Source organism: Eumetopias jubatus, unplaced genomic scaffold (genome assembly GCF_037043125.1).
Source record: "Eumetopias jubatus isolate StellerSeaLion01/CBP00866 unplaced genomic scaffold, mEumJub1_p1.0 scaffold_5, whole genome shotgun sequence".
NCBI classification, from domain to species: domain Eukaryota; kingdom Metazoa; phylum Chordata; class Mammalia; order Carnivora; family Otariidae; genus Eumetopias; species Eumetopias jubatus.
Window position 1 is genome coordinate 46148367 of NW_028274811.1, and position 25314 is coordinate 46173680.

General features: G+C 37.8%; 1 protein-coding gene across 2 annotated transcripts in view; it reads left to right on the top strand.

The window, feature by feature from the left end:
• ZSWIM6 (zinc finger SWIM-type containing 6) overlaps nt 1–25314 on the top strand; it is a 190057-nt gene that overhangs the window by 3341 nt on the left and 161402 nt on the right. Inside the window, exon 1 of one of the 2 annotated variants that reach the window (XM_028123913.2) lies at nt 22656–23124. The exons of the other annotated variant lie outside the window; for it this stretch is intronic. Coding sequence (XP_027979714.1) covers nt 22998–23124 — 127 coding nt within the window. The 5' untranslated portion in view covers nt 22656–22997. Of the gene's footprint in view, nt 1–22655; nt 23125–25314 lie in introns of those variants that run through there. 2 annotated transcript variants of the gene reach the window in all.

Consider the following 25314-nt stretch of genomic DNA (forward strand, 5'->3'; position numbering starts at 1 on the left):
GCAAAATTACAAGTTTGTTTGTACAGGAAGTATGCACTGACTTTTGTAGAGGTGACTAAATTATAGATGCAATGGATCAAATCTAGTTTTTGGACTTCATTTTATATTGACACTGTTGAAGATAATTTTAGGATTGAGGGTCAGAGAATTGGGACTTCCCAGAAATTAAACATACTTGCTATTTTCAACTCCTATTTTAAAAAGAAATTTAAAGGAAGAAAATTAAGCCTTTGGTGTAGTAGTTGTAAATGGTATTTAATTGGTGCAGAGCTGTCCATCAGTTGATTATAGGAAGTTTTAGAGAAAGTGTGGTTGGCTTATTTTTATTAAAATAATGATACCTTAGAAGGGAGCCATTGCTGAGGGTGCTTGTATGTTAATATTGTTGACATCATTGAAGTAATGATTTTAGAAGTCACATAAAAAATTTCCCCCAAATTTTGCCTGGCAAAGAGCTTTCCTAATATGATCTGGAACTCAAATTATAAAAGACAACTCTAATTAAACGACAGACATTTTTTTTTTTTTATAAAAGACAAATTTAATTAGATAAAAAAACTAAGAATTTCTGTAGGCCTGAAAACAGGATAAGCAGCTAACTGGGGTAAATATGTGCAGCATGTTGGAGGCTAACGGAGGACTCTGAAAAATTAGTTTAAAAAATAAAAAAGAAAGATGAGTAAGTTAAAAAATGGGCAACACCTTTCATAAAGAAATGCAAATGATTAATAAATTTGTCTTCACTCTTACATAAGGAGAAACAAGCAAAGGTGACATGGCATGTTTATCTGCCACATTGGTGAAGAAAAAAAGGTGGATAGATGGTACTCAGAATTGGGTGAGGAGGTGGGAGAAGATGCTGCCTCCCCAGCTGCATGGTTCAGTCTTTTTTGTGTAATTTCTAGAAATTTCTCTTGCAGATGTATTGATATTAGTGCACAGAGATGTTCTATACAGTGAGCAGTGCTCATTGCAGTATGATTTGTAATACTGAAAAGCGGGAGTCAATGGAAATTTCCATCAGAAGGTCAGTGGTTGAGAAGTACTCAATGGAATCCTATGCCACCATGAAAAATAGTGAAGGAGAGAAATATATATAATGACAAAAAAAGGTGACCAGAATATTCATTTAAAAACAAGTCATCTATTCATACAGTAAGCTGTAATTTCTATTTAAAACAAAAAAGATAGACTTTATTTACAGATGTACAAAAATGTCCGGAAGGCTAAACAAACAACCATTGAATAGTGGCTATCTTTGGAGAAGGACAGTCAAGTGGATAGGCAAAGTTTTGGGGGTAATTTTACTTTTCATTCTACGATTGTGTTACGGTCAGAGTTTTCTTCAAAGTAGAAAAAGAAGCATATATTTTTGTAATAAAAATTTTTAGAAAAATTATTCTTGTGTTTTTTAATTAGTTTATATTTTTTGTTTTTGGGGTACATGTGTTCCCTTTCTGAAGATTGGTGTACATTGTTTTGTTTTGAAACGGGCAAGTTTCCTTATTTGTGACCAATCATTTTAAAAGAAAGAAGTGTTTAAACAAAACTGGGGTCTTGTCTTTAGTATAGGCAGGAAGGAGATAAGTTTTAAAAGGAGTTGCTTTTTTTTTTTGTTCTGTTTTGTTTTGCTGGTAACTTTTGGGAGAAAAGAATATTGTCTGGAATTCTGTTAACACTTTGGTAAACACATTATTATGGTCTTTTCAGATTTATAACTTAAAATCTCTTGTTTTAGGGGGTGGCAAGGTAGTAAAGGGGAACTTTTTTAGAATTAGGATGGATAAAATTTTTATACACTTAAGGGGCGCCTGGCTGGCTCAGATGGTTAAGCAGCTGCCTTCGGCTCAGGTCATGATAGAGTCTGGGATTGAGCCCCACATCTGGTTCCTGGCTCAGCGGGGAGCCTGCTTCTGCCTCTCCCTCTGCTCCTGCTCTCTCTCTCTCTCTCTCTCTCTTTCTCTGTATCTCAAATAAATAATCTTAAAAAAATTTTTTTAATCACTTAATTTATTTAAGGCTAATTTGTTGGTATTTCTTTGAGTGTTTTGATTTTCTTTATAGACCAGAGATTGTTATGTAAAGATGTGATTCTAGATGCACTTTCAGAATTGGGTGTTTTGGTTATTGGTGATAGTAATTTCAGTGAAAGCATTTTCTAGAGTAAAGTGATAATATAGAATAGTTTAAAATCAGATCCTATACGTTTTCTGCCTTTTGATTAAGAAAGAAGTACACAGAAGAAAAAATTTTGAAACTATAGTTGCATCTGTATTTTTTATTCTGTGCCAGTTGAAGTGTTTGAAGTTGTTGATTTTTCAAAGTATCTGCGCACCTCAAATGTGCTCAGCATTGTTCTGAGGAAAGTTAAAATTTCAATTTTAGGTGAGAACATCTTGGAATTTGTTGTAATACTTAGTTCTCTGATGGCTAGTATTGGTTCAGTGAGGAAAGCTAAAGTGTTCAGGTAACAGAACATTTTGTAGCTGGAAGATTTCGGTAATACTGGAAGGTGAATTGCAGATTTGAATTAAGGAAACATCTTTACTCTTGCTTCAGTCTTTAATATCTTGCCCTAGAGCCGTATTCTGAGTATATCTTCGGGTTGAAGAGGAAAAGGCCATCCCCATTATTTTATTTAAACTGTACGTTGAATTTCATCCTTTTTGCAAAGACTGATGGCTTTTCTTTTAGAAGGATCAGGATGCCTGTGGAACATGTCCTTTAATAGAAGAATTATTGCAATTAATTGAACAACTCAAGTCATTATTGTCTTAAGTATGTCTTGGCCGATTTTTAAGATGTTTATCCTGGGTCTCTTTTCTTTTCACAATGGGTAATCAATTGCCATCACTTCTAACTCTGAATGTTTCATTTGCAAAGACAGAGACCAGCATATCTTTTCTGGTCACACTCATATTAAAGGTTTAGTTAATGATGTTTGATTTTAGCTGGTAACATGTTCAGTGAACAAGATGGCAGTGGAGGAATACTGATGTCTTCTAAGAAAGCTGCCCCTTTTAAAAACTGCATGATTGGATCTGTAGTAATTCCACATGCTTACATGCTCTATATTTTTGTGTTAGAAAACCAGTTTTCTTCAATAATTCAAAATGAATTTGGTACCTTTAAGAAGCTTAGTTATATATACATAAGATAAAACAAACTCTTGTGGTGTTAGAAATTTTTATAGGGGCAGTCATTAAACTTGAACTGCTGTTGACCTCCAACTTTTATATTTAAGAGGACAAATATCCTAAAAAGAAAGAAGATTATAGGTAAGTATAAACATCTTAGAAACAACGCAGATGATAGGCAACTATTTTTAAAGTGACAGTAAACTACATGGAACCCACAAAATCATTTTTAGTTATCTTTTCAAATTACTGTGATATAATTTCAAGAACAGTTCTTTCTCACAATAAAGAAGCCTAATTTAATTTTCTTGGTTTATCAGTTTTTTGACATATATAAATGTTTGGGGATTACTGTAAATTAGAACACATAAACTGTTTCCTTCTTGAAATGGATGGAAAGTCTCTCCATCTCCTTTTGAGAAATCAGTATCACATGGTAATTTGGCGAAAAATATTACATAGGTCTTGCCACATGGAAATAGACTCTAGTTCCTCAGTCCTAGCCAGAGTCTCAAAAATAAAGTACGTTGGTTAGATTTGTTCTAAAAACCTGAGTATTTTTCAGTGCCCTGTGTTTTGGTAAGAATATGCTTCGTACATGGTTTTCAGTTCTTTAAAAATAGGATGCTTCCTTTATTTTCTCATTTGGAAAAGGTAGCTAAAGCAAGCTTTAGAGAGAATGTAGTGCAAAATCTGGTTTTCGTTTGAAATTTAAAGATTGACTTTCAGCAAATAGTAAGTGAACTCTGTTGCTGAGGATAGGCTAAGTGTTTTGTATTTGTGGGATTCCTAAGTGATCATTAGTTTGGTGACCATTAATATGTATTGTATATACTTACATGTATTTATTTATATATTTGAAGTTCACAAGTGAGCACAAAAGGAGATAAACTCAGGTGTCATTTGAGTATCATGACCCAAAGCGTATCCCAGGGACCCTTGTGTACAGATGCTTTGTGCTGTTTCTTCTTAAAATATGCTAACAGATGAGAAGGTGTTTTTACAAAATGCTTTTGCATGATAGTCATTACCTACTTGTAGAGCTGAGGCCCAGACATGTTGAGTAATTTGTCCAGAGAGGGATAGTAAATTGCAAAGTTAAACCTTAAATTTTGGTTTTTCCACTATTCAGGCTACCTCTTACTTTGCTGAGATTGTTTGGTAAGTTTTACAAAACTCCAGAACTCAGGACAAGCATATTCTATTTTTTTTTTTTAAGATTTTTTATTTGTAAGTAATCTCCACACCCAATGTGGGACTTGAACCCACACCCCCGACATCAAGAGTTGCACGCTCCACTGACTGAAGCAGCAAGGTGCCCCAGCACAAACATTATTATTATTGTTATTTTTAAAAAGATTTTATTTTTAAGTAATCTCTGTACACGCAACCCTGAGATCAATAGCTGTACATGGTCCACTGACTGAGCTAGCCAGGCGCCCCAGGACAGGCATATTCTTGAATGTAGAATGACTGGACTGTTGAAGAGATTATTTGGCTAACATTTTATTGAATGTTATAAAAGTATTTCTAGATAGCATTTTAGTATCTGGCCAAAATCTAACAGCTTCAGTTAAGCAATGATCTAGCATGCTAAACATATGCTAGTGTGAAATATCTGTAGACATTTGGAAATTGTAGAGGTTCTAAGATGAGATTAAGGTTTTGAAAAAGTTAGTTACGAGTGTTAACTGTATGAAATTGTATTACAGCCATGTGAACACACCTGAATGTACTCCTACACCTGTACATTTATGGAGTAAAGAATTTACTGAAAGTTTAAAATGCTTATGCGGAACAACAGAAGTTAATACCCAGTAAGAAATTTGGTTGCTCTGAATTGAGTATATTTATGAAAACTTAACCACAAGTATCTACTTTTGACCTGTGTTTGTAAGTTTTTCAATGTTTTTGTCAGTGTCCCCTACCCTTATGCCAGTAGATGGTATTACATAGCTGCTAGGTGTATAGGTCTTTCATGTAATTGATGTGGTCTCAAAACTTTGGTAATCTCCCCAACTCTGAAAGACCTCTTGTATGATTGGGGCTTTTCTTCACTGAGCTGAGCATGATTTACAGTGAGCCTCTTTAATACTACTGCAGCAATATCTACTAATAGTAATAGTAATAATAGTAAACACTTTCATAACCTTAACTTTGTGTCAGGTACTGCTCCAAGCACTTTGTATTTCTTTCTTTTTTTTTTCAAAGATTTTATTTATTTATTTGAGAGAGAGAGGATGAGAGACAGAGAGCATGAGAGGGAGGAGGGTCAGAGGGAGAAGCAGACTCCCCGCTGAGCAGGAAGCCCAATGTGGGACTCGATCCCGGGACTCCAGGATCATGACCTGAGCCGAAGGCAGTCGCTTAACCAACTGAGCCACCCAGGAGCCTGCACTTTGTATTTCTTAACAGTCCTATGAGGTAGGTACTTTTATCATCTTCATTTTACAGATGAGGAAAACAAAGCATAGAAAAAAATGAAAGTGACTTTTGCCTAGTGACACAGGCAGGGGCTGCTACATTAACAAGCCAGCCCCAGCCTGGTACTCTTAGCCTCTAAGTAATACTGCCCATGATGTGTCATCGTTAACTACTCCAGAAGGTTCATCTTTAGATTTATAGTCTTTCTACTTTCTAGGGTGATTTTCGTAGTGTCCAGAATTTTAAATTGTGATCACAGCTATGATTTTTAATATGTATTTTAAAGTTTGACTTGAAACACTGCATTTCAAAAATTCCTTTTATGAATGAATTTCAGCTTTGGAAGATGGTTGTGGGGGTGATTTTGGTCATCTTCCATTGGGCATTTTTAACTTTTGAAAGAGGAATAACTTGTAGGTTAGATCTAAATGTGATACATATGAAGCAAAGGTAATCTCTCAAGGTATATTTAAGAAACCATATCTCGTTTAAGTCCCTTTTTAAGTGTTATGTTTAAGTGTTATGTTTAAGGCCCTTTTTAAGTGTTATGATTAAAAATCATACTATTTCTTGTTGCTGGTAAAAAGATTTAATATTCTTTGAAAGAGAGAGTTTATTGTAAAGATGTTAATTTGAAGGATGCAGTAGGACCTGTCAGTATGTTTAAACTCTTACTAACCGAATCAGATAAATTGGAAGCTCATTTAGTGAATTAATGTGCTTAAAATTCAGGTGACTCACTGCCTGATCCTGCCTTATTTAACAGTCTCTCTGTTTACTTAATACATTTTTCATTGTTAATTGGTGTCAGATCTCTAATGATGGAAGATACTACACAGAAAATATGCATAGACATATATAGTGTGTAGAGTGAGTCCACAGAAGCAAAATTTAAGTTCTCTTAACTTAATTAGATCAGTACAATTTCGAATGCTATATGTGCCACATCGTACCTGTTAAAATATTTGCTGACAGTGACCAGCATTTTTATGAATGAAGTATAGATATTTTATAATTTCAGAGCCTGGATCCTCTTCTAGTGTTGTGTTAATCTTTCTTGGTGAAGGCCTGCAGAAGGTGAAGGCAGCACTGTTATTTGATTATGCTCAACCTTTGCTTCTGCTACTTCTTTCTCTTAACTCATTTCTTCAGAGAAGATGGTCATGGCTTTTATAAATATTTGTCATAAAATACACCCCTAAAACTCAAATACCAGAAATTTGTAATCTGATTGGTATATGTGGTGAGTGAGGACCTTTTTTTTAATACGTTTGCCCTATTTCTTTAGGACTTTGTTTTTTTTAGCACTCTTTAAGCTTCGTTAGCACTTAGGATTTTGTACTCTTGGCACCATCTTTTAGGCCTCCCCTTCCCTGCCAATCCCCTGTGTGATTTTTTTTCTTCTACTTCCTTTAGACCATGGTAAAGCTGACCAATGACGATGGTCGAATCAAGTGAGACTTGAGGATAGGAGGTGGAGGAGCCTCTGAACCCAACTTCTTCAGCGTTCCACTGTCTTCTTTCTTTCTCTCCTTGCCTCACTGCGCTTCTTCGTTTTCTTCCTTTTTCGAGTGCGTGGGAATGGAGTGGAGGGAGTAAGCGGTAGGAGGGGGAGGGAGGGGGAGGGAAGGGTAGGAAAAAAAGGAAGAAATCCTGAAGAGGTAGGAAGTACCAGCCGAGAGCTTATTCTGTTCCCTTCTTTGCCTGCGGTTGTCTCCTCCTCTCCATCCTCCCTTGATTTAGGGAACTAAAGCTGAGGTCACAAGGACCTGTGGGTTCCAGCTGCTGCTTGGCTGCTATTTTTAGCCTGGCCCTGCATCAGGCTGGCACCAGGCCATGATGGCACAGGGCCAGCACGTTGTGGGACTGCTGGCAAATGTCAAAAACCTAACTTTTCAGTTGTCTGACTAAACTAATTTTCAGACTTCAGACATATTCTCCACTATGATCCTCTACTTACCTCTTCCTTTTTGAAATGGGGTGTACATGTTTATTTTTAGAAAGGATTGGTTTTTGATAGTGGTCATCATACTACTCTAGCTATGTTAGATGGGAGAAAGATTTTTGAATTGCCTTATCAGGTCACACTTATATCCTGCTCAGTAATTTTGGTTTTGTGGTGGCACCAAGAAGTGTGAAATTTGCCAGACTTATTTAATATACCTTGGGCATCTTTTAAAATTGCCATTGCTGTTGAAGTTGTAGAGTCTGAATTGGTTTATGTAATTATAGGTGTTGTCAGACATTTTTAAAAAACACTTGTACTGTTTTTTCTACAGTTGTCGGTGTTCCCTTTGCTAACACAGTTGTGTGTGGTTAGGTTTGGTTAATGCTGTAGGAATATGTACCCCTCCCATCCAAAAGCTTACTATTTATTCTTGTAAGGAGCAGCTAGGTATATCAGTATCTGGATCTAGATTCTTTTTTTTTTTTTTTTTAAATTTAGTTGTTTGTTTTTTTTAAGATTTTATTTATTTATTTGACAGAGAGAGACACAGCGAGAGAGGGAACACAAGCAGGGGGAGCGGGAGAGGGAGAAGCAGGCTTCCCTCCGAGCAGGGAGCCCGATGGCGGGGCTCGATCCCAGGACCCTGGGACCATGACCTGAGCCGAAGGCAGACGCCTAACGACTGAGCCACCCAGGCGCCCCTGGATCTAGATTCTGTATACTCAGCCAGTAGTATGTGGATTTTATTTGCAAATTGAGTTTTAAACTTTCGGCTGCACATATGAATTTCAGAACTTACTTGATTTCTAGATGCGCTCAAAATAAAAAGTACGTTGTATTTGTTCTTGAATATTTTTTGAAAAAAGTAAAAGGAATGTTGGAGTGTGAATCTGTATCTTTGGAAGGGACTTCGGTAAGAACACTGTGTATATTCTTTCCACAGTGGTACATAGAAAAGCTGAGGTTATGTTGGGGATGATTTTCAGTGGACCATGGACTGCGCTGAATATGAATAGAACCAAGGATTATGGTTATTCACTTATTCAATGAGTAGTGGTGTAATATACTTAGATCTGTTGAATGGCAGGATAACATTTAGTGAGTGCGTTGATCTGATGTCCTTCTTAAGGTAGCGCAAAATAATTGGCCAAAATAACTAGAAATAGAATCAAATTGTTTTTTTTTTCTTCACTTTGTCTTGAAGGTAGTTATTGGATGAATTCTGCTGAATTCACTTGTGGAATAAGAAAGTTTAGTTGAGGGATTTAGTGAAAGGTGAATTTCTGATCTAATAGCTTAAAGAAGACAGATGTTTTAGAGTTTATTTACATTTTTACATCTTAAAACAAGTGCTTACATTGTGGATAAGAGCAAATTGGGCAGCTTGCTATTGCTGAGCTGAGAATATTTTCTTTTCTTTCTTTTTTTTTTTAAAGATCTCAGTACTTTTTTTTTTTTAAGGTTTTATTTATTTGACACAGAGAGACACAGCGAGAGAGGGAACACAAGCAGGGGGAGTGGGAGAGGGAGAAACAGGCTTCTCGCAGAGCAGGGGGCCCGATGCGGGACTCGATCCCAGGACCCTGGGATCATGACCTGAGCCGAAGGCAGACGCTTAACGACTGAGCCACCCAGGCGCCCCGAATATTTTATTTTCTTAATTTAGGGTGAAAATAAAAATTTCACTAGGAAGTATAATCAAAATGTCTTGGGTATAGATTATCAAGTACATTGAGCTCTTACACAGTGTAGTAATTGTGCCATTTGGTGTCTTTCTGCAGTTAGTGGTTATAGTAGTTATTCCAAAGGTGTCTTGGAAAAAGATCCATTGATCTGTCTATATCTATATATGTTTTTTCTAGATGGGTGTTCATCTATATAGATAGATTATCTACCTATATAATTTAGCATGATTCATAGAACATTGTAATCTACTGGATGATGGTAAGTTATGTTAAGTTATGTTATGGATCCTTAATGTAATTTAGATTTTATTTAGGTGAGTCATGTAAATGATGTCCTTATCAGGTCAGCTTGATTAAAACCAAAGCCCAGAAGGTAGCTTGACTAGCGCTGTTTAGAGTCCTCGTAAGCAAAGTGCTCAAATGACGTTCCTTATTGGAACTTGCCTGAACAGTTTCCTTGCAGTTTTCATGGATTTCTCTTAGCAACTTATTAAAAAAGCATTTTGTCTAAGCTGTTTCATAAATAGCAGGAAATTCTAAAGTACTGGATAGTATTGCATTTTTGCTTTTAATAAGGACGATTGCAGTGGGAAAAAAAGTTTTCAAAAAACTACTCCTTTTAACAGTTTATGGCAAAATACTTTTAAAATGGACAGATTTTTAAAAAAAGTTTTGTTGTAATCGTAATTTGTTTCCTTTATGATTTTTTGTGCTCATTCTTAATAACTGACTTTCATAGTTTATAAGTTCCGATGTGTTAGAAAAAATTGGTGATACAAGAGCCAGTGATTATGAGTTTATTCAAAATTCACTGTATGTATTAAATCTGAATTTGTCTTAGTAGTTCATAGTGTTTTGTTTTTTGATTTTGGTAAGTCCTGAGACTTCTGAGTTCTTGTGCTCTTCTATGAAATTTGTGTTTTGACATATAAGGATATGGTTTGAATTTTTTTAAACTCTTTGTGTGTGTGTGTGTTGGGGTCTTAGGAAGGAATGGTGATTGTGGTGGGTTAAACTCAGAAAAGCACAAAAAATTCAAGTAACCATGTTCAAATATACAATGTTTATTTCAAGAATTTATATTTCTTTGGGTTGAATATTTAATGTTATATAAAAACTTATTTTTTACTTAACCTTTTCCCTCCCCCAGTTCTTCCTCTTAAAAACAGTAACAATTCAGAAGGTAATTTGTGAAAGTTCAGTGTATAATGGCAGTCTGCATTATGATATTTTTAGGGATGTATTGGCTATTGCATCTTTGAAAGGCTAGTTTTAAAAATTTACTTCCTTGAGTTCTTTCTCTCTCTGATCCTTTGCAGTTGTGGATCAACTAATTTTCTCATTTTTGGTTTGCTTTTTTAATCATTTAGAATTGAGGTTTGATCCTCTTTCAAGAAGTCTTATTTAATAAATCTAGAAAATTCTATTATGTCTTGACTCTTTTAAGAAGCCTTACTTAAGAAATCTAGAACTGTCATACTGTTTTTAAAAAAAGATATAGTAAACTGGGTATGTTTAGATAATATGGTTTTCTTCTAGTGAAAGTAGGTTGACCTTCTGAAATTCTACAAGGGGTTGTTGTGGAGACTGACACTGGCCTATTTGATTCATGACCTTTTCCAAACTTGAGAACACAATTGTGGAACTCATCCTTAATGTAAATATTGGAGGAAAAGAGAGATGATTTCTTATGAGAAATCAGAAAATCACATCCTTTGTAAGATTGCAGATTTCTAAGCCTCTTTAATAGAGAGAGCAACAGTTGGCTATCAGATGACTCAGAATATGAAGTGCTAACAAACATGTAAAAATATTCTGCCATACACAGTTCAGAGTCATTTTGAGTTACCCATTGTTTATTTTTAGTCTTGTTCTTCAGGATAAAAATCTGAGAATATTTAAATACAAAGTCCCTTTTTGGTGTGAAAGATGTATCTGCTATATTGAAAAAAGAGTACTAGCAAATTTTAAATTCAGGAGAGCCAACTATTAATAGTACCCATGCAGTGTATACATAGTAGATGTCAAAATGTTACTTGAATGAGTAAGCTTAGATTACATGCCAGTCTTTGTGGGTGCCTGTATGAAATTCTCTTGTTGATAAAAAAAAAAGCTCCAAATTATAATTTCTATTTGATTTTCTGAATCTGAGTTGCTATCTATAATTTAATCTATTGAGAGGTATTTTGAATAGGAATATGACCAGAAGATAGGTAGATTAGTTTTTAGGACTTGGTTTATTATCATCAGTTTATTTCTGCAGAAACAAGTAACCTTATAGATGTAAAGTTTCTTTTTCTTGTTTGTGGGGACTAAAAAAGCTTGCTATAACTTGTTAACAGCATTGACCAAAAATCTGTTATAAAAAGTTTTTTTATTTGATGATTCCAAGCCTAAACAGAAAATAAATTGGGCATTCCTGTGTAGAACAGTACTTTTGAGTTATCCAAGAAAATAATTTCAATTATAAATGCCTTTGAGGGATTAAGAGATTGCTTTTTCTGTTTATTTGCTACTTCACTTTTTAAAGAAACTGACAAAAATAAATTTAATTAGTTTTTTTAACCTTTTTTCCAGATGACTCACAAAGCACATATAACTTCAAAACATCCCGCAAGATCTGACATCTTATGAAAAGACATTGGCTAATTAATAGGAATGGCTTATTAAACTGGTCTACAAAATGCTGATGACTTTCTCTTGAGATAGAATTTGCTTCAGACTCAGTTTTGCCTAAAATGGGATATAACCAAACAGTGTTTTGAACAATAATTTGAACTAATGCTTGGTTCATGAGAGAGGGATGGGTTATCCAGATGTTGGGTGACCATGTGTTCCCATTTGTCTAGTCAGTCTTAGTTTGTGCCTCATTTCCTGACATAATTATCAACAGTCCCCTCTTTCACTCTTGTAAGTGTTCCAGTTCAGATTATGAAGTCTGTAGTTACTATAGTCGTATGTATATCTTGTTTTTCACAAAGGGGGGCAATTAATAAATCATTTTAAAATTATACTCTACGTGTTTGCACATGCACGCTCCAGTGTGTGCGTAGGAAGAGAGGGGAGAAAGGAAGATTGTTTGAGAAGGAGTTGTTTGGGACTGAAAGGAAACTTTTGTCTGATCTCTGTCTTCATCGGCTACTCCACTCAATCTCTTTCAGATAGAAAATATATGATTTCAAAAAAAAAGAAAAGAAAATATATGATTTCTGTCTGGGTTCTTATTCACATCAAAAGGAAACAGTTAATTAAGAGATTCTCAAACTCTGTGGGTTTGTTGGGTCTCTCCCCTCGGACACCTGCTCTGGGCCCTCCCCCACCCATCATGCTTTTTTGGGGGGGGGGGCAATTTAAAGATATGTAAATTTTCCTGTTCTTATTTGATGTCTTAGCATTTTAGCATGTTTCTATTAACGATACAATTCTCTTTGCACATTTTCTTACCTTAGATTGATGTTCACAGGTACTGCTCATTTTATGTACTGGCAGTTGGCCACTTCTATGAGTGTATCATTCGTTAATCACATGACCGTGAGCTTGGAGAGCATGTCTGACCCATCAGGAGACTAGAGTCCTTGTTGCTGGCTCTTGTCTTACTACTTGTGTACCCTTAGGCAGATCACTTACTGGCTCTGGGCTTCCTTGAGTCCTTATAAAATGTGAATAATTATACCTCTGTCACCTCTATCATGAGGCTGTTAAGAGACCCACATGGGAATGAATACATGCAAGTACTTGAATGCTAAATAATTACACAGGAGGAAAATACACTGTTATGCAGTGTTCCCCTTTTACCTAATTTTCTCCATTATTTACCTAATTTCTCCAATTTACCTAATTTTCTCCATTATTTTCTTCTAGTTTTTTGTATTTCCCCAAAACCCTGCAATCATCATGTATTGATTTTGTAATCAGATAAGGGAAATATTGTTTCAAAAAATTGTTTCATTACCATTAAAACATTAAGTTTCACCATCTACAGATTAGTCTCTATTAATATTTTATTATGATAGTAAATGTTGCCTGATCTAGTGCAACTAAACATTATATATATATTATTGAACACAGTATGCCATGGCCTTGATATCTTCATGCCTCCCTTGTTTTTGACCCTAATGATTGACGAGTTTTGTCTTTACTTGGAACTCTAAAATTATCCTTCTGAAAGTGGAAAGAGGCATGTATAAATATCAATTCAGTGATATTCATGAATAGAATGGACAGTTTATGGATTAGCCTGGTGACTTGGGGTTTAGTTTCTAGGCTTCCGTGAATATTTACTTACCATGGGCAAGCAGAGAATGGAAGAAGTTACAAAGCACTCAGTTTCAGATACACTTCTGAATTTCTCAGGTGATATGTCTATATGCTGAGATCTACTGTCCCTTCTTTTGGCAACTTGAATCAATAAAAAGAGTTGATTAACCTTTTTCTTCTTATTTAAACGTTTACAAATAAAGTGTCGAGAAAAATAGTTTCAAGTGAAAATTTAAGAGCTTACTATCATCTGACATTTTGGGTGGCTTTTTCCCCCCTCAGTTCTATTTTTTGGTGTCTCATAAGTCTTGCCCTTGAAAACTGTGCTGATGTGACCTATCTACCCCACTCTCTTTTCTAGCTATCCAGCGAAAGGCCTGTTAATGGCCTTTCTGCACTTCTGATATGTACCACAGAGGTTTTTTATTTCATAGAATATGCTTTTTTTCTGTGTGTGTATATACATGCGTGAGAGTGGACTTCATGTATTTTTAAGAGTGTTATTAAATCAGCCTGTAAACTTTGGACAGGCATGCATCAGCTCTTAAAATCTGTATTGCAGCCAGAATGATGTTGCCTGTAGGCTTCTTGTGCAGAACCTTCAGTGGCCTCCCTTTGCTCAGAGGACTTAAAGTTGTTCATGGGTGTGCAAGGCCTAGCATGTCTGGCCTGGATCCTCATCTGCCTCTTGCACATCTTTCTCCCTTGCTCTTCAGTTGCCTCCAGGCTGCCCTGCTTAGCCGCCTCATGCTGATGTTCTTTTTTTCTAGTTGGAATCCTCTTTCTGCCTGGGTAATGAGTTGATGTTAAGTCATCGTGGCTCAGAGAAATCTGGCAAAGACGTCTCTCCTTTGTAACGGTATGCTTGGTCTTCCCCATTAGAGTGTATGTTTGTGTTTATACGGGTGGGTAATGTGTTTTTGTAGCCATAGCTCTTAGTACAGCCCTTTGCACATAGTTGACTCCCAAAAGTTTGTTGAATAAATGAATGAAGGAAGTGATGTTTTACTGGGAAAATATTTTCCTAACTCTCCAGGAAGAGGCACTGCTTTAACTCTGGTTCCATCTTACCTTCTATTCCCACACCTATTCCACAAAGGATGTGTCAGTTTGAAAAACAGCCCAGTGGTATGTTTTGTGGTCACTTTGGGCCACTCCCACATTCCCCAGGTGTACATTTTCATGCGTCTCTGCTGTTAGAGGGACTTTCTTAGGAGAGTTTGAGAAGCTCCTGTATCAGGGTCACTTGTATTGGTATGTGGGTTTATATGACATGGACTGAGAAATTCAACTTGTCATGTATTACTGGGGAAAAACCAAACAGCCAAAGGTTTTGAGTGGATGATAGGGCATGCGGTTAGAGCAGGAGACTCTCTTGCCCCATGTGTGGGTCTGTTCTTGTTTCCTCTTTTTCTCATTTTTCTTGAATGGGCAGCTGTATTGCATCTTGGTGAGCAGGGACAGAGCTCATGTGCAGGGTCACTGTGGGGCACATAGCAGGTCTGCATGCAGCGTTTTTTCCTGTTTGTTACTCTGTGTATTCTTGCCTGTGCTTGAGCCTTTGTTTTTCAGTCTTTTTTTTTTTGGTCATGGTAACCTTTGATTCTTCATGTTAGTTAACTTAAAAATAGCAGGCTAGAATGAGGCATGTACAAAACACCAGTCAAATATCTACCACAAAAAGTTATTTCTATCCCATTAAATTGGTCTTGGACAAACTTGAATTCTTTCCAGTATCTTGTTTGGTGGTGGTGGGAGTGAACTCTAATTTGAAACTTGTATTTATTTACTATTCTCTGTAGTCGCAGCTTAAAAACATCTAGCAGTTTTTGAGTACCTGTTTCAGTGCTTTACAAGCATGATCTCCAGCCTTCATAACAACTTTGAGAAGATGTTCTCTTCATTCTGTTGCTGAGGAAACTGAGGCATAAGATGCTAAGTCATATGTCCAGGAGCGCTCACCCAGTCTGTGCCAGACCCGGACACCCAGGCCTCCTACTTCTCAAGTGGGGTCTTTTCACTGTACCACCTTCTTTTCTGGTGTTGCTGAAGGCAGCTTGTCTTTCTGTCCGTACATGAAAGAAGCCATACAGAGACCTTGATATGTGACCCCATTCAGAAATCAGTTGCCTGATCTTTGAATGGTGGTCCATGATATCTGGGATGTGCTGCATTTTATTTTTTAGGTTTTGATAGTAGTAATGGATAGAAGACCCATGGTATCTTCTTGCTTCTTGGAGCTTATGCTAAGTTGAATATGACTTTTTTCTTTGCTGAGCTTTTTATTTTTATTGTATTATTTATTTATTTATTTGACAGAGAGAGAGACATAGCGAGAGAGGGAACACAAACAGGGAGAGTGGGAGAGGGAGAAGCAGGCTTCTCGCTGAGCAGGGAGCCCGATGCAGGGCTGGATCCCAGGACCCGGGGATCGTGACCTGAGCCAAAGGCAGATACTTAACGACTGAGCCACCCAGGCGCCCCTTTGCTGAGCTTTTTAAAGAAGAGTTTCATTCACAGCATTTGATGACATTAATAGTTTGGCTTGAAACAGTTACCATTTTCTCTTTTATTGGTTCCTTGATTTTAGTGGGAGACTTAAGGGCAATGTATGTAGGAAATACTTCAAAGAGAAGATCAGTATAATTGAAGCTGTTTGAAGCTTCTGAGGTACACACACACTGTTCCTGGAAGGCAGCTCCGGGTGCTGGTGGGTTGTGTTAGCAGCCCTACTGATGGAGAGATTGAGTAGGTTGCTGAAGTGCTGTGGACACATTTGTCTAACTCTTAGAGCAAACCTTAACATTTCCTTTCCCTCCTTTGTTTTGGGGAAACTCCTCTGTTCCCAGAGAAGGAAAGATTGGATGTATCTTTCTGGGCAACACCAGGGTCTTTTCCTTTTCCTTATTCCCTTCTGTGTGTAACCATGAGACTCTATAAAGGGACATTTGTAGAGGCTGTTGAATCCACTAGTCTGAAATGTTGAAACTGACCTTTCTGTCTGTTTTCCTTCCTTCCTTCCTTCCTTCCTTCCTTCCTTCCTTCCTTCCTTCCCTTTTTCCTTCCTTCCTTCCTTCCTTCCTTCCTTCCTTCCTCTCTCTCTCCTTCTCCCTCTCTCCCTCTCTCCCCCTCCCTCCCTCTCTCTCTCTCTTTCTTCCTTCCTTCCTTCCTTCCTTCCTTCCTTCCTTCCTTCCTTCCTTCCTTCCTTCCTACCTACCTACCTACCTACCTACCTGTCTACCTAGCTTTATTTTCAGTTGGGAGGAGGCAATGTAAAGGTGCAACCTGACTGGCTAATGTAAGATAGTAAATAGTCAGGACACTGTCCTTCCTCATAAAACCTGGATTGTTTGATTTGCCTTCTTGTGACCTCATTCCTGTTGCTACCATACCTTCTCCTTAAGTTAGTGAACTCTGCATATGGGTTCAACTTTCCTTCCATAGCTGGGTCTGTCTGTAGTAACTGCAGATTACTTTGTAGACTCGTCTCAAGTTAAAGGCTTAGTATGTCTATATAACTTGTCATAATTCTAGCACTTTAACTTTTTAAGGTATATGTTTTGATTATCTGATTTACAAAAGTACCATATAAAAATCCACCTATGCTGTATAATTGCTGAAATACTGAATAAGCTCTGCTTTTTATGACCAAGTTATGGGATGAGTAATTACTCTCCAAAGTGAATGGTTCAAAATGAAATAACTCTATGCTTAAGGTGTGGTGTGACACCAGATGTATTTAAGCCCCAAAGGTATGTAATTATCTCACTACTGTTGTACATACACATGAGTACATTTATGCTTACGGCAAGAGTTTTATGTGCAAAAGAAAACTCACTTCTGAAAAGTGAAGGAACAGTCCATTATTTTTGAGAGGCTCAAAGGTGGTTTGGTGGTAGAGGCACTGTTTTGTTTCAGTCCTTCCCCAAAAAATCTTACCTCACCGGACTATAGAGTAAATCAGTCTCAAACTCTGGATTTCAAATATTAAGGATACTGTAGAGATTTTCTCAAAACACCCTGTTTCTAATTTATAGTCTGCTGCTGTGTACTCAGTGACTTGTTATATACGGCATTGTTGGACTCTATTTTGATCATCAGGTGTATTAATTAAAGGCAATAAATGTTGTACTCTGGCTTCCTGTTGAAAATAAAAACTCTTACAGTCTACTTAAATTTTTCATTTTGTATACAGGTTATCTGTCTGGTCTCTTTCTATAGATCATGAATAATTAAAGGTAGTACCGTAAGCTGATTTTTCTTTTCTAGTTTTAATTTAGTGTTGAAATAATATTTTAATCACATTAAAAATATGCCTGATGTATTTTATGACAATTCTGCTAGTCCCATTGAGTTAACTATGCTGCTACTGAATAGTGTAATGTGATCAGGTTACATCATTGTCATATCCCACCCCCACCCCCCCCACCCCACAAAGGACCAGATACTTCAGTTTGGGGACTCGGTTGGTAGTTATGACTTAGCTCTCTGTTCACAAGCCTAGGAGATGAAAATTTCCTTAGCGTGGGGACCGGTGCAGGCCCATAGTGGCTGCTTGGTCTTCCCTTGGGCTAGAGAAAGGCAAGTTGAGATACCGCTGGCTTTGGGACTCCAAGTAAAATAGCAGCTGATGGTAGCTTGCCTGTTCACAAGGTGATTCTCTTGGGAAGCTTTTTTTTTTTTTTTAAATACAATATTAAAAATATTTTTATTTGGCAGGGGCCAAATGTTTGCTTAGTTTTGAAACTAAGTGAGAACAATACAAACATTTAAAGCTTTAAATTCTTAAAAATGTAATTTACGAAAACAGAACAGTAGGACATGACTGCTATGCTAACATCAGTATATTAGAACACAACCACTGTATCAAATATCAATGTACTCAGTGAAGAGATGTGAATTTCAGTTTGTTTATATTTGTGTGCTGTCTGCTGTGGTAGCCCCTAGCCAGGTGTGACTACATGTGAAATGAATCAAGGTGTGCTGGAAGTGTAATGCATGGACCAGAGATAAGACTTAGTGCAATAAAAAGCATGTAAAATAGATCATTAGTAATTTGTTAAGATGATGTTATTATGGGTATTTTGAATTAAATGAAATATATTAATTAAATTTAATTTCATCTTTATTTTTACCTTTTTAAATGTGGCTACTAGAAAATCTAAAATTATATGTGTGGCTCACATTTTTCTCTGAGTCCTGGTTTCTAGACCCTGTGGTCTCATAAGTTCTTTTTGTTTAGGTATACTTTTCAGCTGTGATTTGGTTACATACTTGATTTTAACTTTTTGCCAACAGAAATCGAAATATCTTGTAGTGATTCTTAAACCATCGTTTCAAGACAGTATTCTTGAATTGCCCTTCACAGATTTAGGACTGTTCTTCAATCTTAAATTTCTAAGGTGGAAGAACCCTTTGCGAACCTGATTATTGGCCAGGTTTGAAACTTCATTGGCCAACTTATTTCCAATAGTCTAAAAGTCTAAATCCATTTATCTTCTTAGAAGAGCTCAGTGGATTGGTTATGATATTTAAAATTGAGATTTTATTTCCAGGTAAGGTATACATTGAGAGCTAAAGTTAATATTTACTTTCAAAAATCGTTCCTTAGAAACCTATTGGCCTTTGTAATAATGTAAGGAAACTGTCTTAAAGGTTTGGTGTTTTTTTTTTTTATATGAAGACAGAAGGGTGGTGTTTCCTAGAGTTTCACAGTGTTTTTTTTTTTATTTTATTGTCCAACGAAGAAAAAAGGAGGGGGAACAGACCAACGTATGATGGCCTGTTCTTTGTTTCGTAGTGGTTTTCATAGTGTGGTCCCTGATTTAGTAGCATTAGCATCTCTTGGAAATTTCTTGGAAATGCCCATTCTTCTGTTCCAGTCCAGATATTCTGACTGGGAAACTCTGAAGGTGGGGCCCAGAGCCTGGTTTTAATAAGCCTTCCAGGTGATTTTTCTTTTATTTTAAAAAAATATTTTATTTATTTATTTCAGAGAGAGAGAGAGAGAGAGAGAGAGAGAGCAAACATGAGCAGGGGGCGGGGCAGAGGAAGAAGCAAACTCCATGCGGGGCGCCATCCCAGGACCCTGAGATCATGACCTGAGCCGAAGGCAGACGCTTAACTGAGCCACCCAGGCGCCCTTCCAGGTGATTTTTATACAGGTAGAAAGCACTGGCTTAATATACTGGTTAGAGTCTAGCCAAGAAAAGGGAAACCACTCTAGGCTTTTAAAATAGGAATTTAGTGCAGGAGATTGGTTATACAACCTCCTGGTTGTGACAGAGGAGCTGAGACAGCAAAATAGGATGGTGAGGCAACCCAGAGATGAGCAGCAGGAGGAAGAGAAGAGTACCACCTTTGGTACGTGTATGGGAGCTTTAGGAGCCAGAGCTGTTCTGAGGTTAGAATCTCCTGGTAGGAGCCGGAGCCATAGAAGAAATGCAGCCATTGCTGGGAACACTGCCTGAAGTGGAGAAGGAGAGGGAGAGGTATCCTGGCTCTACCTTTCCTCCCACCTGTTCGTTCTCCACGAGTGCTTCCCATAGATTGAACCCGGAGAAAATCCAGGTGACCTGGGAGCCTGAGAAATGATGTTTGCAGTGATCAACTCTCCTGAGATAAGGAGCTGTCAAAGAAAAGATCTGTGGGAATAGGCCCCGGACTGGCACCTTTAGTATTTACACTTTAAAACAAAACAAGAGGAATGCCTGGGTGGCTCAGTTGGTTAAGCGGCTGCCTTCGGCTCAGGTCATAATCCCAGGGTCCTGGGATCGGGTCCCACATCGGGCTCCTTGCTCAGCGGGGAGCCTGCTTCTCCCTCTGCCTGCCGCTCCCTGTGCTTGTGCTCTCACTCTCTCTCTCTAGCAAATAAATAAATAAATAAATAAATAAAATCTTTAAAAAAACAAAACAAGATTTTGATATAATTTAAAAAATTTTAATACCAAAGAGTGATCTCAGAATAGAGGATAATCTTCTTAATGGGATAAATTTAGCTTTATGAAAATGAACATGTCCTTTTATAATTTCACTGTTGGCCAGAGAAGTCTTTCCAGGGGACCAGCATCTGTGAGTGTGGGAAACATGACTGTATACCTTTGAAAAACTTATTTTCTGCCTACTCCAGGACCTATTTTAACTCTCTTCCTGTTGAGGAGTTACAGAGCTGGTTGTTAGTGCTGTTATGTGGCAAATTTGTTTCCTCAGTTTCTCTGACAGCTTTTCTGGAATATCCTGGATGTTTTTCTTTTCATAATTCTCCTTCTCACTTGTTTTTTAGAGTTCAGTTCTACCTTTTTGTATGTCCTCTTTGCCTCCAGTGTTTGCGTTTCTTTCCCTTAGTTTCCTGTCTCCTCTCCTTCTCTCTTTCGTTGTTTCAGTTTTGATTAAACTGTGGTTGATAGGAGAAGGGTAATTACAATGACAGAGCTGTAACAAGGAAGATGCAAGTTTTAGATTTCCTAAGTAAAGTTAGAAATAGTGTCTTGAAACTTTTAAGCCCTTGAAAGGATCATGAAGATCCTGTCAGAATCTCTGCAAAAATCATGCATTTCCTTATCCTTTTAAATGAACGTATGTTTTTTTTTTCCAGAGCAGTATTTAACTGCTAATATTTGAAACACTTTTGTTTTATACTATTTATAACAGATGGAAGCTAAGAAGCTAACTACAATTTCGCTCCTTGAGGGGGACCATGTTCTGCATTCCAGTTGACTGTCTTAGAATTCAATTATGGGTTTAATGGTCCAAAATAAAATCTAATATTTCTGAATGCAAATGAGTCTGGAATATCTATTTTTCTTATATTTGAAAGATCTGTGCTTTCTTCACTTAATTTCTTGTGTTCCCATTTCAAAAACAAAAAAGTTGTAGATAGGTGAGGAATTGGTATAGTTTTTATTTTACTTGTAGGTTTTAATAGTAGAGAATGCTGCCAGTTCAAACTTGGAATTGGAGAAGGAATTGTATTTCATGAGGTCTGGTGAAAGACCAGTGCTGTTGTTTTGTTTGAAAGGTGCTGAGCGGGATGCTTACAGAGTAGAGTGCTTCCAACCTCTTTTACCTCAGAACACACAGAAAATAATATTTTGTACAATACACTGGAGTAGGAGGTTTTAAACTATAGAAAAGCTGCCACTGGGCTGGTAACCCCAGCTAGCTGCCCCAAGAGGTGACAACTTTCAGTGGTCATAAGGGAAGTCCTGCCATATGGAGGGCGTTCAGCTAGGTGATGAGTCTAGTCTCTCGAGGAGCTCAATACTTGCAAGTTATAACGCAAGCATATAGCGTTAGGGTATAATAGTATTGTTTGGTGAGATACTTGGAAGAATGGAGGTTAGCTCTGTTTGAGGTGGAAGGGATCTAGCAAAGGCTCTATAGAGGGGCATGGAAGGCATTCTATATGGAGGAATTATCTTGTGCAAAGGTAGAGTGGGAGCAAAGGGCAGAGGGAGTTTGGGGAATGCCAAGGATTTCTGATGTGGTTGGAGTGTAAGATTTGGGGATACAAATAGGAAGCAGTATAGTGGGAACTACTGTTATGAAAGTAGGCAAGAGTTGGCTTCATGAAGGCCTTTATATGATTGAATGAGCTCATGACCTTGGGCAACACTGGTAGTGACAGGATCAGACACCTCCCCTCTTCCTTACAGGAAAATCCACCTAGGGCAGAGTAGAATGAACTGGAGCCTGTAAGCTGATATATCCCTGGGGAGGGAAAGGCATTGATCCAGCCTAGTTAAGGAATAATAAGGGGTTGCTCTTGGTGAATGGAGATTGGGAGTGCTCCTTGAAGTGGGAACCTACAAATTTTGCTTATTGATGTAAAGAAAGGTGACTCAGATTTAGAGCCTGGATGAAGGAAAGGATGATTGGATCTATTTTCAGAATTAGTCTTTATGGGGGACAAGGAGCTTGATTTTTAGACATGGGGATTTTAAGAGGCTAACAACTGTTAGCATTTATAAAGTGCCAGGTTCTGATCTAAGTACATTTTCTAAAAGTCATTTTATTCTCATGACACCATAAAAAGTAGGTGTTATCAGTTAATGTACAATCAGGAAAATAAAAAGCAGAGGATGTTTTAAGCACAGGATTAATGCAGGGAATTGCTTACAATGGTAGTGGAAGGACTGGAGGGACAAAGAGAAAAAGGTATGTGTTGGAGGGGTGGATATTGGAGCAAAAGGGGAGAGGGGGAGAGGGTGTATGTGTGTAGATGAATGTTGGAGGAGCAGAAAGGAGAAGGGATGTTAACCAGCTTTCAGTCAGCTGCTGCATGAACTGTATGCTCTATATATTTGCTGGAGATCTTCATTGGTTCTGCTGCTTTGGAACCACCTCAGATGCTGCTGGAGCCTCTGGTTGTCTGTGGCTGCTTTTGGAGGTGCCACCAGGAACAGGAAACAAAGACGTTTTCTTTCTTTCACCTTGCCATCTCCTGCCCCTGTTTCCCATGAGCAGTATCCAACAGGAAGCTAATTGGCAAGAGAGTTTGGAAAATGCAGTTTATAGATTTCTAGCTCCTTGTAATATAGAGAAGAGATGAGAATCAACAGAAAAAGAACCAGCGCAGTGAGTACTATGTTTATCCTTATGTTACAGGTATGGAGACCAAGCCACAGAGAAGGTCACACAGCCATGACATGGTGGAGTTGGGATGTGAATCTAGGTTAGTCTGGTTTTAGACTGTGTGCTCTTAGCCTCTGCACTTTGATCTTGCCTCCACACATGGTTATTATTTGCTTTTTCTCCTTGTTGCTGAGCACTTCAAGTGAGCAGCTGTTTCCATTGATTTTGCTTATCCTGCACTTATTTTTCTTTTGATATCTCTTACTGGCCTCAGTTTTTCACCTCAACCTCTGGAACCTCTGTCTTCTTGGTCACTATTGATTTTATAGCCAATATAATGGGCCATTTCAGTTTCTATTTCTCTTTAATCTATTTCCGGCTTTTGATATGGATACCCATTTATATGGAGTTCCAACCTTGATGTCTACAATGCTGGCCTGCTTCATTTTCCCCTTATCTCACTTTGGTTTACTTCTTTCTCTTCCCGTTCCTTAAACCATTGCCATATCTTGCCTTGAGTTTGGATTTCAGCTTCTTTATAGGAAGCTACTTACTGTTAATTTCATATTTAAATCAGGACCAATGAAAACCTCAAGTATACAATTCTTGTGACCTGGGCGGCTCAGTTGGTTAAGTGTCTGCCTTCGGCTCAGGTCATGATCCCAGGCCCTGGGATCAAGTCCCCCATCGGGCTCCTTGCTCAGCAGGGAGCCTGCTTCTCCCTCTCCCCTTGCTCCTCTCCTCTGCTCATGTGTGCACGCTCTCTCTCTGTGAAATAAATTAATAAAATCCTTTTTTAAAAGATTTTTATTTATTTATTTTAAAATTTACCATCTTTTTTTTAAGATTTTATCTGTTTATTCATGAGAGACAGAGGGGGAGAGAGAGAGGGAGAGAGAGAGAGAGAGAGAAGCAGAGGGAGAAATAGGCTCCCAAGGAGCAGGGAGCCCGATGCGGGACTCGATTCCAGAACCCCGGGACCATAACCTGAGCCGAAGGCAGACGCCTAACCATCTGAGCCACCCAGGCACCCAAGATTTTTATTTATTTATTTGACAGAGACAGTGAGAGAGGTAACACAAGCAGGGGGAGTGGGAGAGGGAGAAGCAGGCTTCCTGCCAAGCAGAGAGCCCGATGCGGGGCTTGATCCCAGGACCCTGGGATCATGACCTGAGCCAAAGGCGGATGCTTAACAACTGAGCCACCCAGGTGCCCCAAATTAATAAAATCTTAAAAAAAATTCTTGTGACTTTTTTTTCCTTTGTGTGTTGTGAAGTCACAGACACGTCAGAACAGGGTCTCAAATTTGTGCTCTGCCCTGAGCAAGGGAGGACTAGAGTAGGGTGAGTGAAGGAGACAGACTCACTCTCAGTACCTACCATGTGTCAGCCCCAAGCTAAGCGCTTCAAAAGCATTGTTCATTTAAATTCTCCTGTGTGAAATTGGTTGTTACCCTTAATTTACAGATGAAGAAACTGACTTTTTGTGATGAACCAGTAATAGAACTGGGGTTGAAATCCTCATCTGACTTGCTCTGACAGCCATGTTTTTTCCTCTAGACCACCTGGGAGAAGCCCCAACTTTCTTATCTGTTAAATGAAGAAAGTGGGCAACATAATTTTTAAGGCCCATTTCAGTACCGTCGTTCTGATTCTGTCACACACTGGTTGTCCTGAGCAGTAGTTGCTTCTAATATTGAGAAAGGAAGTTGCCATCCCACTCTAGGAAACATCCTGTTATTATTAAGACTAAGAGTACTAACGTGTTATTTGTATAAGTTGTGAAGTAAGGCAAAGGCATTTAAAGTAGTCATGATGATAGATCTTCATATAAGTTGCAAGAGAACCCTATTGCCTCCAAATGAGGCTGCTGCCTAGAGCATTAGAGTCTGTGGCTTTTATTGACAGGGGCTCAGAGTAATAACTTTGGAACAACTCCTAAACAAAGGACAATCCTGTTACTCCATTATACTTTCTGTTGAGAGCATGTGCTTCCTAGATTATTAATCCCTTTTTTGGGAAGAAATTTAGTCTGAAATTTGCAAGAAGGTAGTGAAAAATATGTTTTAAAGATAGAATTCACTGCAGTGTGGTTTGATATCTTTATATAAAGTCAGTGGACAATCTTAAAATGATTAACTCATATCATGTGATTCACCCATGTCTTGTCTTCAAACATGGAAATAGATGGTTTAACTGGATACCTGCATTCTCTTTTGATGTATATAGTACACACCACAAAATATTCAGCTAAGTATTCCTAGATACGTATATATCGTTAGAGTAAGTAT